General features: G+C 51.9%; 2 protein-coding genes across 2 annotated transcripts in view; one reads left to right on the top strand and one right to left on the bottom strand.

The window, feature by feature from the left end:
- The window catches only part of LOC112548403 (zinc finger protein 239-like), a 2,008-nt gene extending 1,710 nt beyond the window's left edge, over positions 1-298 (bottom strand). The window contains exon 1 of the mRNA XM_025194105.1: positions 3-298. Coding sequence (XP_025049890.1) covers positions 3-234 — 232 coding nt within the window. The 5' untranslated portion in view covers positions 235-298. The remainder of the gene's footprint in view (positions 1-2) is intronic.
- A 1,275-nt stretch (positions 299-1,573) lies between these two features.
- Positions 1,574-14,027, top strand: LOC102373188. The gene is made up of 11 exons (XM_025194103.1): positions 1,574-2,037; positions 3,307-4,504; positions 4,869-5,096; positions 6,844-7,068; positions 7,313-7,340; positions 7,943-9,306; positions 10,350-10,404; positions 11,101-11,652; positions 11,818-11,954; positions 12,331-12,502; positions 12,871-14,027. Exons 2-11 carry the CDS (start codon positions 3,536-3,538, stop codon positions 13,161-13,163), a joined length of 4,023 nt encoding a protein of 1,340 aa, XP_025049888.1. The 5' UTR covers positions 1,574-2,037; positions 3,307-3,535; the 3' UTR covers positions 13,164-14,027.
- The last annotated feature ends 1,338 nt before the right edge of the window (positions 14,028-15,365 follow it).

Here is a 15,365-nt window from a genome sequence, read left to right as displayed (position 1 = left end):
GCCGCAGTCCTCGCAGGCGTAGGGGCGCTCCCCCGAGTGCGAGCGCCGGTGCACGATCAGCGTGGAGCTCTGCGAGAAGGCCCGGTTGCACACCGTGCACAAGTAGCGTGCCCCGGCCTCGTCTGACCCCTCCGGCTCGGGGCCACGGTCCAGGGCTGCCCCAGCGCTGGCCTGGCCCTCGGCTCTGGGGGTGCCACCGTGCTCAGCGCCCTGCGCCTGGGTCCTGTCCGACATCCTGGCACCTGGGGGGAGCAGGGGCAAAGGTCAGGATGGCCTCGGGCTCCAGCTCCAGCCCCAGCCCCAGGCCCGGGTTAGCAGTGGGGCAGGGGGCAGCACCATGCCCGGCCCAGGGAGGCTGCAGGGACGTGGGGGAGGGAGGGGCCGGGAACTACAGCTCCCAGCAGCCTCCGCGGCGCCGGACCACGGCTCCCGGCATGCCTCGCGCCCGCCCGCTGGTAACCCTTTCGGCGCTGGGTGGTGTGGATCAGCTGGTCTACACTGCTGCTCCGCCTTCTGCTCCCTGCTCGCTCTCCTGCTCCGCTTTCTGCTTCTTTTTTGTTCCCATTCTTCTGCTGTCTGCTCCCTGCCCAATTTGCTTCCCTGCTTTCTGCTCCACCACGCTGCGTCCGATTTCTTGCCTGATCCACTGCTCCGCTTTCTGCTCCCTGCTCCTTTCTGCCACTCTGCCCAACACACACCATGCGTTGCCCCGTCCCGGGCGATGCCAGCAGAGAGCACTGGGGTGCGATGCGGGGTCGGGCGTGGATTTGGACGGGGTGGTTTGTTCGGGCGGGGATGACTCGGGAGGTCCCGTCCAGCTTGCCCCCTCTGTGACTGGGGCTCACCCCCAAGCTGCGGCTGGCTCTGGGGCACGGAGAGGTGACAGCCGGGCGCGGCCGGCTCCTTGTCTAGCACCCACAGAGCTATGTAGAGGTGGCCCACCCAACACAGCAAGGCGGCTGGCTGTGGGGTGCTGGGCGGGGAACAAGCATTAGACTCGGGGTTACTCCAGTGCTCTGATTTCACGAAGTGCAACCCACCCATCTCCTTTTCCACCAGGTGCAGCATATAACCATCAGACCAGCCTGCCTTGCTGACTACCCAGCTCTAGAAAGATATTTTTCAACAGACAAGACCAAACCCAGGTCTATGCAAACCGCTTCCCCCTGCCTGTGGGCTTCTCAACACAACAGTGCATCAGCCACATCCTTTGCTGGCAGAAACCAGCATTGCCCCATCAGTTCCAACATGGCAACAACCAGCTTATGTCTGCTGAAGATCTGGGCTGCTGACATGGGTGGAGACATGGGCCAGCGGATACTAGCTGGAGACCTGGCCCTATGGACTGCAATGTCACTACAGCTGGTTTGCGCCAGCTGGAGATTTCGCTGCATTGACTTCAATGGAGCGATTCTTGATTTATACCGCCTGGGAAAGAGCCCACTGACTTAACTGGAGCAATCATTGCTGACTCCTGATTTACTTACTCCCCTGCACTCAATGCATGACTGTATTTAGCACAAGGGGATTGAGTTCGGACCACACTAGGGTCAGGAGAGTGGACTCTGGCCTTGCTGTCCCCAGTGAGTGACCTTGGATTTACCCCTACAGAGCAAAGCTCTGACACTGGCCGTGGGTGCAGATTGAGGCTAGTTGGATTTTGGAGCCGAGTAATCTCATTTTGCCAGCCGCTCAGTTGGGCCCTGTAGAAAGCAGCTCGATTTTATACTTGACCTGTCTGGATAGGCGAGTTCCCCGCTTGAGCTGGTGACGGGCTTGCCAGGTGTATTGATTTCTGGCTCCTGTCAGGTGGCTTCACCCAACACAAAACTATTCCTGACCCCACCCATGCCGGTGAAATGCAGTGAGCAGAAAAAACAAGAAACGGAAAGTGAAACTTCTCATACAGAGGTTTATTATTTGAGAGAGGAGCAAATTAAGTTTCATTCTGCTGCAGGAGCATTTTCTCGGTCATCTCCAAGAGGGTGTCCAGCGTGGCACTGGAAGAAGGAAAGCAGACAGACTTGCTAGATGGAGGTTTGTGGGACTTGGGGGGAGAGGACTGGAGGGAATGGCATGAGATCTTGGGAGATGGAGTATTTCCAGCTCAAAGTTGTGGCCAAGGGGAGCTACTCAAGACAGCCAGCAGCTCTTGAGTATGAAGCTTCCTTTGCTCGCCATCTGATACTGAACAGCTGGCTCATCATTTTCAATGCAAAGCTTTACAGAGCACTGCATGGGTTGCAGGCTTGCCAACCAAAGGGAAAAAAATCACTGCCAATCTGCCATGCTTTTACTGATAACTAAACTTTTATATTGATGTGTTTTTTTTACTGACATCTGTTTTACATAAAGGAGGTGTAACCCTTCAGGCCGTGATGGCAGTAACGAGGGCAGGATTTAACACTAACCATTGTAGTAAAAAAAACTTGCAGATTGCAAGTTAAAAAACCCCTCTTGGTTGGCAACCCTGCTTGACCAAAGCAATGGTTTTACACTGTGCTGCCCCCACCAAAGTGCTCCCTACCAACTCCCACACTCTGACCCTCCCAACTGCACCCCATACAATGCTGTCCCCACCTTACCCCTGCTGGCCTTGCTCCTCCCCATCCCAGCACAGCCCCCCCATGCACTGCCTCTCCTCCTCCCAGCCTGTAGCTCTATCCCAGCCACACCACTCTCCTTCCTGTGCTTTCCTGGCAAGCAGCTGTTAGATGCAGGGGATGGCGCAGCAGCGCATGGCTGGGCAGGGAGAAGGTGCCAACATAGGCTTCTGTGAGTCATAAAGTCCTGGCAAGAGCTTCCTGCAGGATGCCGAGTCCTGCTCGGGCACTTTGTTCTGTCTGTCCATCCAGCTTAGTGATTTTTATGGAGGACTTGTTTTTTTTTAGGGACCTAATGCACATGGGCTTTTGCCCTATTTTTATGGGCTGCCCACAAATGTATGGCCACCTGGCCACCCTGATGGGTTGGGCTCTGAGGGGGAAATGCTTGTTCTCTGGCTCTGTTACAAGAGTAGAGGCCACTTGGGGAAGGGGATCAGTTTGTCAGCCCATGTGCTTTGGCCCACTGGATCCCAGTCCTCTTCCACAGCTAGGAAAAGAAGCCAGGACTTCCATCCCCAGTGGCCCAACCCAATAGACTGTATTCTTCTCTCGCAGCCTGGGGTAAAACTTAAGGGTCCTGTCTCACCCCTACCCCATCTGCTTTAACCCATTCAACCCCACTCTCCTGCCAGGCCTAGGACTAGACCCCAGGAGCACGGATTCAGTTTTCTAATCCATAAATTCCACTTTTCACCTACAGCTCAGGGGAGACCCCAGGCATCCAGCCCCCCAGCAATCCTGGCATTGACTTACAACTGCCTCTCTTCAACAGTTTCAGAAGCAAACAAGGACTAAGATCCACTTGGCTCCTTCCCATTCTTCCTGGCTGTGCCACTGACCTGCCCTTCTGTCCTGGATGTTAGAAGGAATAAAAGGGACCCCAGCACCAGTCAGCAGAACTGGGAACAAGCTGCAAACCACTCAGGAAGATGGTAGCCTTAGCTGAGGGAGCTCTCAGATGCTTCCATCCCACTTCGGGCAACACTGAAACAAAGGAGGCACCCAAGGTTGACCAGGAGTGCCATGCGCTGTGCATGGGGCCAAGCTCTCCGGGCTGGACCCAACCAAAGATCTCCCAAGATGACAGGCAGGGCTACCATGAAGAGGTCCCTTGCACCAAAAGTACCCTCTTTGTCACCCCCGCAGAGATGCGCCTCCTGGAGCAGCTGCTGGGGGTCTTAGCTCTGTCCCTGTGGAAGGTGGAGATCACTTGGCAAAACCAGGAGGATGCAGGTACCATCGTCTTCTCTGGCTCCCATGAGGCAGTGCTGGCAGCCCAAGTGGCCGTCAGCCAGATGCTTATCAGGGTGAGCCAAGCGGTGAGACCTGGTCCCATCCGCCCCTCAGCAGCTGAGCTCCGGGTCATTGGATTTTATTGCCTCCGGCAAGGGCTGAGCCTGTACCTCTGGCACGGGGATGCCTCTGGCCTCAGGGGGGATGTGATCATCAGCATCTCAGGCAAGGGAGGCTCAAATCATGGTGCCAGCGTGCTCTCCCAGAGGCTGCTGAGCCAACGAGGGGCTCCCCACACCCATGTGGACGTTCTCCTGTCTCGCCTGGGACCTGGCAAGCTGGGAACAGGCGCTCTGCTGCTAGCCCTGCAGTCTGCGTCCCAGGAACAGCACGCCTCTGTAGTCATCTGTGTGGATCCTGCAGGCACGTGGATGGCAGAGGCTGTGGCTTGGGTGATGACCATGTTCACCAGCAGCCACCACGTCTCCTCACTCAGCAGCATTTCTGTTGTGACGAAAGATGGTGCTCTTGCAGCTGCACTCCATGCAGCTTGGAGGAGGTACTGGTCGACTGGGGGGAGCCAGCAGGAGCTGCTGGGGAAAGTCCTCCAAGCCCAGGAAAGCGTCAGTGTTGAAGTGGTCACTGGCTCCATGGCAAACCAGAAAGTAAGTAGCGGGGTGGGCATTTGGGACACCTGGGGTCTATTCCAGCTCAGCCAAATGAGTGAGATCAAGTCATTAGATTGGGCATGACTTGGAGTCAGGACACCTGGGTTCTGCTCCCAACCTGGCAAGAAAAGACAGCTTTAGACCGGGGGCAGTGCCACGACCCAGCACCCCTGGGCTCTACCCCTAGCTCTGGGACTGGGGTGGGCGCCGGTGGTTTTGAACAGGAAACTAAATGTCTCTGATTCTCGCTGCTCTGTGGGAGGAAAGCAGCCTCAGGGCTAGCCTTGCTCTGACCCAGCAGAGCTTGTGATTCCTGGGGCAAGCAGACGTAGCCGACTACCTTGGCTCTGGTTTCCTTCAGACAGATGTGGTGGTCCTGCCATTGGCTCCAGGGTTGCACGGGCCGTGCTGGTGCCGGGGGACCCAAGCCCTGGCAGAAACGGCTTTGGCAGCTGCACCCCACCTTGGAGAAGCAAGTCCAGGAGAGGTGAGAACGGTCCTGGCCGATGCTGTCCCAGATTTGAACTGCAAGATGCTGTATGTGGTGCGGCTGGATGAGGAGCAGCTCTGGCACCAGGGAGCACACCAGGTAATGGAGGACCTACTAGACACCCCAAAGGTCTCAGATGCAGCCCCCATGGCATCTAGTTTTCTGCATGCCTGGATTTTCATACTAATACTAGGCATTTCTTCCCCCACATGCCCCTGAGGTCCCCCCACCCTTGGCTGTTCAGCAGTTGTACTACATGCCTAGACCCAATTTTCCTACCTACAAGTCACCTATAGAGGCTGGCTTGACAATGGGATTTAGGTGTCTGACAATGCAGAGAGGTGGGTACAGGGATTTACAGAAGGGTACAGGGATTTACGGAAGGACCCCAGTGAGTTAAGTGCTTAATTTTCAACGTGAATTAAGCAGACATTTGCTTAGGTGTCTCTGAAAGTCTCCCTTGGCTTTCAAACGTACATTCCTGGCAAATATTGCTGACTAAACCAGGTTGTTTTTGCATCCCCATGTCACTCACCAATGAAACATCCTGGAAAGAATATCTGTTTTCTAGAGATTTTTTTTTTACCTGGAAGACATGGAAACTAAAACACTGTTTTGTGTTTTGTGTTTTTTTTTTGTTGCTCTTATTGTTGAAAAGCATTTTTAGGGAAAAAAAAAAAATTGAAGCTTTTCACATGAAGAAATGTTCAAAACCAGAGCATACTGAAAGCTGATTTTTATGTTTTTTTTGTTTTGTTTTTTGTTGTTGTTTTTGTTTGTTTGGTTGTTTTTTTTACTGAATACCAAAAATATTGTCAAAAGCTTTTGAAAATCAAACGGTGTTACTAAAAACATTTTTTGTTGTTGTTTTTTTTCCCCATAAGTATGTTTTTTAAAACAAACCATTTCACTGACAACTAAATCTGTTTAGTGAAAGCCAATATTATTTTTATGGAAAATCAATGTTTTGCTTTCGGTTTCTGAACACTGGGAGTTTTTCTGGAAACCAAGGGATTCACAGAAAGCCGGTTTTTGAAAACTGAACATATTTAATGAGCATCAAACCTTGTATTGTAAGCTGTAAGGGCAATCTCCATTCTTTTTTGTTGAGGCACAGTTTTGTCTCGGAGAACAGAAATCTTAGCTAAGAGCTTTGGACCTAGTAAAGGGATGCCCCAGTGATGCTGCATGGCCTGGAATGGGAGGATGTAACCATCCCTGCTGGCCTTAAACCTGTTGAAAGTGAAATAACCTACCTTCATTCTTATCTCTTTTTAGTGATTTTTTTTTTTTTTTTTTTTTTTTTAAGTTTCACCATTATTTTGTGGGGGGGGTTGGCTCATGATGTCTTAATTCCTGGAGCTGCCCATACTGCTACAAGTTTTCTGATTGTCCATCAAAAACCCCACAGGGAGAAAAAGCCTGGACTCCTTATATAATACACAATTCAGAAAAAAACCCGAACAACTTGCATCGTTTTTAGAGGACCACAAGCGATATGTAACTTGTGTTTCTGACCTGCTGCTGCCATCTGATGGTTGCATTTAGCCATACATATGCATCTTAAATTTTGTTTCTGAATGTCAGAGTTAAAGAGGAGAGTGTATGAACAGACCAGTGGAGGGCATTTTATATGTGATGAGGGGGAGAGAGTGTGCAGGAGTAGGATGGGCAAATGGCAGGTTATAGCACAGGTGATGTAACTTGAGATCTGGGATGCCTGGCTTTGATTCCCCAGCTTTGGAAGGGGAACAGGGTTTAGTGAAGGAGCTGGGAGCTAGAACTACCAAGTCTGTTCCTATTTTAAGACGTAGGAAATACCCGTCCTCATTCTCCACCCCAACAGGTCATCCGCCAAATTGTGCAAAGCTGCCTCAGCTCTTTCTATGGCTCTTTCCTGCGGTCCATCTCCTTCCCTCTGATACAGCCAGATTGTGGGGCAGGGATGGAGGAGCAGGAGGCCGTGTGTGTGATGCTGGATGAAATCAACCGCTTCCTGAAACACAAGCCTAACACTTGGATGAAGCTGGTGCAGATTGTCTGCCCCCTGGGCCTGTCTCCTCCTGGTTTGGTAAATGGGGCAGATCGGAGTGGGAGTTGGGTCACCAGAGTTGGGACAGGTAGGAGTGTGGGGTCTAGTAGATCAGATCTGGGGCCTGGGATTCATGGCTTAAGGAAGAGCATGGATGCTGGTGGTCTGGCGTAGTGACAAGGCGGCTGGGAGTCTGGACTCCTGGGTTGTGCGCCAGTTTGGGGAGGGGATTAGTTTTTACATCTGTTGTACAAATGGATACCTTGTCCCCCTTCTCTCCCAGGTGGCTGAATACATCAAGACACCCACTGGTAAGTCCCTTGAAAGAGCTGAGTTAACGGGGGAGATTCCTCAGTCATCTGCACTGCAAGCCTAATGCCAACAGCTGAGCAGCTCTGACTGCACCCATGCAGAGAGCACTGCCAAGTTTCCAGACCCATGGGGAGCCCCACAGGGGATGATAAGGCTTCCAGCCCACAGACTGGTTCTTGGTCAGCCCTGGTTTATGCAAAATTGTGTGTTTAACTCTCCTAGGCTTTTTGGAAATCCCCAGCCCACAAGCACGCTCGCTTGTTCACTGTCAGGTGGACTGCAGTGCCCAGTGATTACAGTGCAGGGAGTGTGGCCCTCTTATTTGGATCTCCTGAATGTATTTTAACAGCCCTCGGAGCAGCAGGACACTGAGCACCGTTGTCCTCCTGCTTTACCTGTGGCAGATGCGGGTGTTATGCTTTGTAGTTAGGTGACAGGGTTGATTGTGTATTTCAGTAACAGGTTACATGAGGATTTGTATGGGATGGTTTGGGTAAGGATGAAAAATGCCTGCCTCAAGGAGGGGGTTGGTCTAGATGACCTCTGGAGGTCCCTTCCAGCCCTGTTTTTCTATGATGCTGTGATCTTCTCACTCCTGCAGAGGCCGTGGGGTTCTGTCAGCTGGAAGACCCACTCTTTCTCCGATACCTGGATGAGAGCCCAGCTACCTTGCATAAATTTGAAGGGCAACTGAAGGCAGCCGGTTATAGCTTTCAAGCCTATGCTTCACAGGGTATCCTGCTATTCCAGGCCAGAGCCAAGTCCTCAGACCTGCACGGCTGGGAACCAGCTTTCCGATCCATGCGAGAGAAATTTACCGTCCGCCGTGGGCTCCAGATGGATCTTCTGGGAGCCCTAAGTGATGAACCGTCCCTGGTGGAAAAGTTTGAGTCCATCAGAGTTTATGATGACATGTGTTTTGTGGGCCTGGTCTGTGAGATGGCACGGTTCCTTCAGAGTCTGCAAGCGAAGGCCTTCCAGAAGCAGGTGGTCCGCAGGCAATATCCAGCTGAACCAATGCACAGATATGTCATTGTCAAGGACATGGTGGACAAGGAGATGCAGCTCTCCAAACACCAGGTGAGCATTGACCTTCGTCAAGGCAGTCCAGCCACCATCACTTTGCAGGGGCCTTGCAGGCAGGTGACTGAAGTAGAGAGACGGTTGGAGCAGCTACTTGGAGACTTCAGGGTGGTGCCAGTCCCTCTGTCACCTCTTCAAGCTCAGTTTGTCCAGGAACTCCGCAGCGAGGTCTTCTCTGAGGCCTTCTTTCTGGAAAGGGAAATTCCTGTCCTGCTGTGTGTCACAGTTTCCTCTGCCCTTCAGGAAACCTCCACAGGTGTCTTGGTGTCTGGGCTGGACTGGAATAAGCTGCAGGAAGCGGCAAAGCTGCTGATGAGCCTGGTGTGCCAACAGACTCTTCTGATAGAAGAAGGACTGCGTTGGGCCACAGAGTGTCAAGAATGGGCTGAGTTGCTGGCCAGGCTGGGGGCAAAGAAGGATGTAGCTTTTCATTTTGACAGACCCAGCCAGGGAGTACTGACCATGGTGGGTCTCCATCCCCATGTTGATGAAGCAGAGGCTGCTGTCAGGGAATACCTCAGCAATAACTCCCTGGTGCAGGAGAGGTTGGCCGTTCTCAGGCCAGAGCTAGTGGAGGTTGGGGAGGAACTGCTGCGCATAATGGACTGGGAGAACCCGCAGGTCAAGGTCCAGGTGTGCTCCAGCCCTGGGGCTTTGTCGCTGGAGCTGGAGGGACTCCGAAAAGATGTGCAAGAAGCCCGCAAGGCTGTCAGGGCTGACTTACTTTCCCTGGTCCTCGGCATAGTGGCTGTGAGGTACCGGGCTCTTGAGGAGTACTTGACTGGCGCTGGAGAAAGTCTGCTTCAGGGACTTGCACAACAGCTACGGTGTGTGGTGAGCTTACGAGGAGGAACCTGGAGCACAGACTGGGAGAGGGGGCAGGTAAGGCATTGCTAGGGGCTGTTCATACAGAGCCTGCTGAGATTTCAGCTGCGGCTGGGCCTGAATTAGATACCCACGTTTTGGCTGTTGGTGACCTAGGAAGGGTGGAGGGGGTTTTGGTTAAAGTGGCTGGGACACAGAACTGGAAAGAGACCTCCTGGGTACTGGAGTCCAGTTCCCTCCTGTTGCAGGCCCCACATCGAATCCCTTTTATAAACAGATAAAGTTCTGCCGTCAAAGTATTGAGGTTGCTCGTGCCAGCTGCTTGTATTGAGAGGCTCTTCCAGACCACGGAGTATTTGCCTTCTGTAGCAGGGGGGCATGGCCCTCTTCTTGGGATCTCTCAAGTGGATTTTAACAACCCTTGTAGCAGCAGGACACTGGCTGCCATGGGCCCCCTGCTTTACCTGTGGCAGCTTAGGGAGCTATGCCTTGTGGTTGTGTAAAATAGGACTGATTGTAACAGGTTAGACAAGGATTTGCATGGGATGTTTTGGATAGGGATGACCCTGCTTCAGGCAGGGGATAGAACTAGTTGACCTCCTGAGGTCCCTTCCAGCTTCTCTCTGATTTTCCGACTCCCAGATCCAATTCCTACGTCTCATGACTTAAAGCATGGGGACTGGGACCAGAAGACCTGGTTGTATTCCTACCTCTGGGAAGATCCTGAATCCAGGGCCTGGGAGTGGGATCTATGAATTATGCCAGGAAGGATTGGGGGTGGTTAGAGGTCCTGGTCTGCCCTGACTGCCCTTTCCCCTTCCTCTTCCTGTTTCTCTATTTTTCCACCTGGGGTACAGGGCTGGCAGGTCTCGCCCTTCACAAACCTGGCTATGTTGAATTCGTATAAAGACACATAATGAAAAGTGAGGCTGAGTATGATGTGAGACGGGAGCTGTGTGCACCTAGGACTTAGCTTTGCACTCACAGCAAGGTGGGTGAGCACAGAAGCAGTGCACCATTGCCAAAAAAAAAAAAAAGGCATTTTGAAGGAACGGGCACAAGCATGAGCGTCTTATTGCAGCTCTGTCCTTTCTCTCCAGGGCTTGGTTAGCGAGAAGACAGATGCTCTAAGGAAGCTTCCAAAAGGCAAGAAAGGTAAGAGCAATCCGATAAAACAGAAGCAATTCCAGGACAGCTTGTGGGGCAGGTCATTTACAACGGGGCCTCCAGGATGCTGAAGGAAGTAGTCCAACTTTAGCCCTAGCACAAACCTAAGCCACAACATTAACTGTACCATTAATCCTGGCCCTAACCTCAGCCATAAGACAAGGTCAGACCAAGGATCCATCTAGTCCAGTATTTTGTCTCCAAAAGTGGTGAGCAGGGTATGATTCAGATTTATGAGTATATAACAAACAGGGTATATGTAATGATCTATCCCTTGTGAAACCCTCTCTGTTTCCAGCAGTCCTAAGTCTATGGATGTCCTGAGCCTGAGGTGACACCCCTGGCTGTTGTGTTTAGTCGCTCCTGTTGGGTCTTATCCTTCATAGATTTGTCTAGTCCCTACTACAGCCCTAAGCACACTTTGAAAACCCCAGACTTTAGCTGATGGAGATCAAGCTTCCAATATTAATTTGACCAACAAGTGGAATTAATCTGAATCTATGAGAAGCCTGAGCTCACAGCTCTGCCAATCCATCTCTATGCCCAAGCCACATTCACTGATACCCCAGCTCAGGGTTTATTCCCCCCATAGCTCTCCAAGTGCTCTTCAATCCTGACCCACCGCAGTGAAATTCCTCTTTACCTGTGAGTGTGGCTCACCCTGTGCTGTTGCTTCCCATTTAGGAGCGCTCTCTCCATTCGCAGAGGCCTCTGAAAAGCTGGTGATCAGGGTTGTGGGCAGAGAGGACAAAGTGGCCTGTGTGAAGACAGCTGTGTCTAGTCTCATGACTCAGTTCTATGAGGAGAGCATTTGCAATACAGAGATAGTGGCTTTCAGTGATCAGACCCTCGAGGACCTCAGCAGGAGATCCTTCTATCGCTTCCCCCTCACCCTCCATCGCATCCAGGGAAATGTGCTCCGCGTGCGTGGTTTTCGAGAAGATGTGGATAAGGCTGTGGCAGCTGTCTATGCCAAGATCCAGGCTGCCCAGGCCAAGCAGGTGGATGCACAGGTCCTGTATGGGCTGGTGAAGTGGTACCACATGTCCCATGGGGAATGGTTCCCATTTGATATAGCCATCAGCCACCAACTGGAGAGTGAGTATGGGAAGAAGCAGAGGAAGACAGTGATCATATGGGAGGGTCAGAGAACGGAGGTCGACCTGCTAAAGCAAGAGGGATTTGTGCCAGGCGGAGAGACCACCATCAGCATCAGGAGGGAGATCTGCTTGCAGGGTGAGACTCTCCATCCCTTCTTCATTCCTTTGCACTTTCTCAGTAAGCTGGATATCAGGGCTCTTAGGGTGGAGGAGGGCTGGCTGGATTGGGGAAGCGAGATCCAGTGCCTTTCTCCATTAAAGACACCCCCACACTCCCTGCCTCCAACTATTTTTGTTCCAGACAAGGTCATTGCCCCACATTGGGAGCCGATGGGTGAGGGCCTCGTGAAGATGGTGGAGCTTCAGCCCAGCTCGGAGGAATACCAGGAGGTGGCCAAGGGCTTCAACCGTACAGCCAAGGGGTTCTCCATCCTCAAAGTAAGTGCTGTGGGTGGAAGAGCTTCAGACTAGGATGATGGACTGGTGGGCTTGGCCCTAGGGTCACTGTAAAGCCAAGCTGGGTATAGAGAATGAGACAGAGGGGTAACTGAGCAGTTCTGCACCAGCAAGAGCGGTAGCTGGCAGAGGCACAAAAGGGCAAGGAGACATCATGAGGATTAACATGGAAGCTGCTAGTTGAAATGCTTAGGCAGATCCAGGATTTTAAAAAAGTGGGGGCAATATAGCTGGGTAAGGAGTGAGGTAGAAAGCCCCTGAATTGCTATGAAAACTCTCCTGCCTTACCTCATGGCCCTCGGAGGGGCTAGCAATGCCTAGCCTTACCCATGGAGTGCTTTTCCCTATCTCCCTGTAGATAGAGAGGGTCCAGAACAAGTTCCTGTGGGTGTCCTACTGCTGGAAGCGCAGCTGGATGGTGACGAAGAACCCCCCAGGGGTGAGGAATGAACGCATCCTCTACCATGGGACACAGCCTGAGAACTGCTGCTCCATCCAGGAGATTGGCTTCAAAAGTACCTGTAGGAAAGGTAGGTGTGAGTGTGGGGTGATTCAGACAAAGGCATGTGGGAGACCTGGGCCTCTACCCCATTCCCCACCCAGCAAGTCAGCCAGTCCTACTGTCCTGGGACCAGATCCGAACCCAGCCCCCACCGAGGGAGAAACCTACATGTCCCATTCCCTACCATCTGAGTGAGCCAGTTCCCTTTCTTAGGGTCTAGACTGGAACCAGTGTCTCCATAAACTGGAAAAACCCTATTTCCCATTCCACACCTCCCTAAACCAACCTCTCCTCATGCTGGATGGGAACTCATGCCCTCTAAAGTGGAAAGGCCCTCTTTTCCTCTCTCGCTGTCTATATATTGATTGTCCCTTATCTCTCCTCTCTTCTTCCCAGTTGGACTCTATGGACAGGGTCTGTATTTTGGTGTGGATGCCTCCCTATCTGTTTTCTATGCCAAACCTGATTCCTCTGGGCACCGATTCATGTTCCAGGCACGGGTGCTGACGGGGCAGTTCACCCGAGGGGAGGAGAAGATGGCACTGACCCCACAGAAGCCAGATGGAAGTGGCCGATACGACAGTGTGGCCAACTTGGCTTCACATCCCACCGTGTTTGTAACCTTCTTTGATGACCACGCCTACCCAGAGTACTTGATCACCTTTCATGGCACAAGGGTGCAGTACTAGTGAGATTGGCACCATGTCAATCGAACTAAGAATCCAGACTATTAATGTCAGCAGGGTATAAAATGGGAGAAACTGAATGTGTGTATGTGTGTGTCTGTCCCTGCTGTCCCCAGGTGGCAGAGGTAAGGCTTGCTCTTTGTGTGTATGGATGTGTGTGCCCGTCCATCTGTTCCTACTGGCAGGAATGAACCTGCCTCAGTGTATGTATGTGCATGTGTCTATTCACTACCCCCCTCCCCTCCATTGTCTTGAATTCAGAATTGTTCAGTCGTGTGTCACAGACTACTGCTGACAACCAATGAAACATCCCCGTGGAGTGCCAACAAGCAGCCTCAGCAGTGGGGAAGTACGCACTAGTGCCGTTTACTGGATGGCATCATAACAACTCATCTGTGTGTCTTCAACCCAGGCTGTCCGTGTTGAGCAGAAGACCCTGGGATACCTCTGCTGTGGAGCAAAACCTCAAAGCAAAAGGGGTCACACTAGAGAATACATGATACAGACTCCCAAGTAAAGGGAAGCTGCATGTCTGAGCTAGGGGACCATAAACACTGATGTGGAAAGAAGGGGTGGCTTTATCAGCCATTTATTAGTCAACCTATGATGCTAGGTCAGTGGGTAAAATGAACGGACCATAGTACTTTTACCATGGCCTCCAATTGGCGTCATAGGTGCTGAGGCCAGAAGGTCTGTCATGGGGTCTTCCAGCATGAGGTCATCCAGGTTGACATCCTGTATAGCTCAGGCCAGAGAATTTCATCCAGTGACCCCCTGCATTGAGTGCAAAAACTTGGGTTTCGATAAACCAAATGCAAGGTGTTACACCAAGGGGTGGAAAACAGAAGGGGATAATACTGATTTGGAAGTGTCACTGGTGAAGGACCTGTGGGTTATTTCATAGACATTAGGGCTGGAAGGGACCTCGGAAGATCATTGAGTCCAGCACCGTGCCCGAGGGGCAGGAAGTCAGCTGGGGTCACAGGATCCCAGCAAGATAAGCATCCAAATGTGTCTTGAAGGCATTCAATGTAGGTGCTTGAACCACCTCCAGCGGCAGGCTATTCCATGCCTTCGGAGGCTTGGATAGTAAAGAAATTCTTCCTTATGTTCAGTCTGAAACAGTCTTGCGGGAGTTTATAACCGTTCAACCTCATCATCCCTTGGGGCGCTCTGGTGAACAATCGTTCCCCCAGATCCTGGTGGTCACCCCGATAAACTTATAGGTGGCCACCAGATCACCCCTGAGCCCGCGCTTTTCCAGGCTGAAGAGTCCTATGGCGCTCAGCCTGTCATCGTAAGGTCTGTTTTCCTGACCTCTGATCATGCGCGTGGCTCTTCTCTGGACTCTCTCAAGCTTCTCCACATCCTTTTTTGAATTGTGGAGCCCAAAACTGGATGCAGTACTCCAGCTGCGGCCTCACTAAGGCTGAGTACAAGGGGAGAATGATGTCCTGGGATTTGCTTGAGAAGCATCTATGGATGCAAGCCAGCGTTTTGGTCCCTTTACTAGCTGCAGCATCGCATTGCAGGCTCATGTTCATTTTGTGGTCAATCATGACCCCCAAGTCCCTTTCATCCATAGTGCTAGTCAGCATAGCACTGCCGAGCCTATAAGGATGCCGCAGGTTTTTCCTCCCAAGGTGGAGAACCTTGCATTTTTCACTATTAAACACCATCAGGTTCTTGTCTGCCCATTTCCTGAGCCTGTCAAGGTCAGCCTGGATTGCCCTCCTGTCCTCAGGTGTGGATGCTTTGCCCCAAAGTTTGGTGTCATCGGCGAACTTGGCCAGTCCACTTCTGACTCCAATGTCCACATCATTAATGAAGATGTTGAACAGTATGGGTCCAAGGACAGAGCCTTGGGGGACCCCACTGGTCACAGGGCACCATGATGATTGACTTCTGTCAACCACCACCCTCTGGGTCCGACCACAGAGCCAATTCCCCAGCCAACGGATCGTGGTGGACCCGAGGCGACAGTTGGCCAGTTTTGACAAGTGGTGATCGTGGGATACCGGATCAAAGGCTTTTTTGAAGTCAAGATATACAACATCAATCTCCTCTCCCTTGTCTAGGTGCTAGGTATATCACAGACTCAACATGACTCAGCATCATAATGCTGTCATAGGAAAAGCAAATGAAAATGTGGGCTGCATAAACAGGAGCATTGCATGTAGGATGTGGAAGGTGATTGTATCTCTC

Source organism: Alligator sinensis, unplaced genomic scaffold (genome assembly GCF_000455745.1).
Source record: "Alligator sinensis unplaced genomic scaffold, ASM45574v1 scaffold1300_1, whole genome shotgun sequence".
NCBI classification, from domain to species: domain Eukaryota; kingdom Metazoa; phylum Chordata; order Crocodylia; family Alligatoridae; genus Alligator; species Alligator sinensis.
This window is presented reverse-complemented; position numbering and strand designations above follow the sequence as displayed.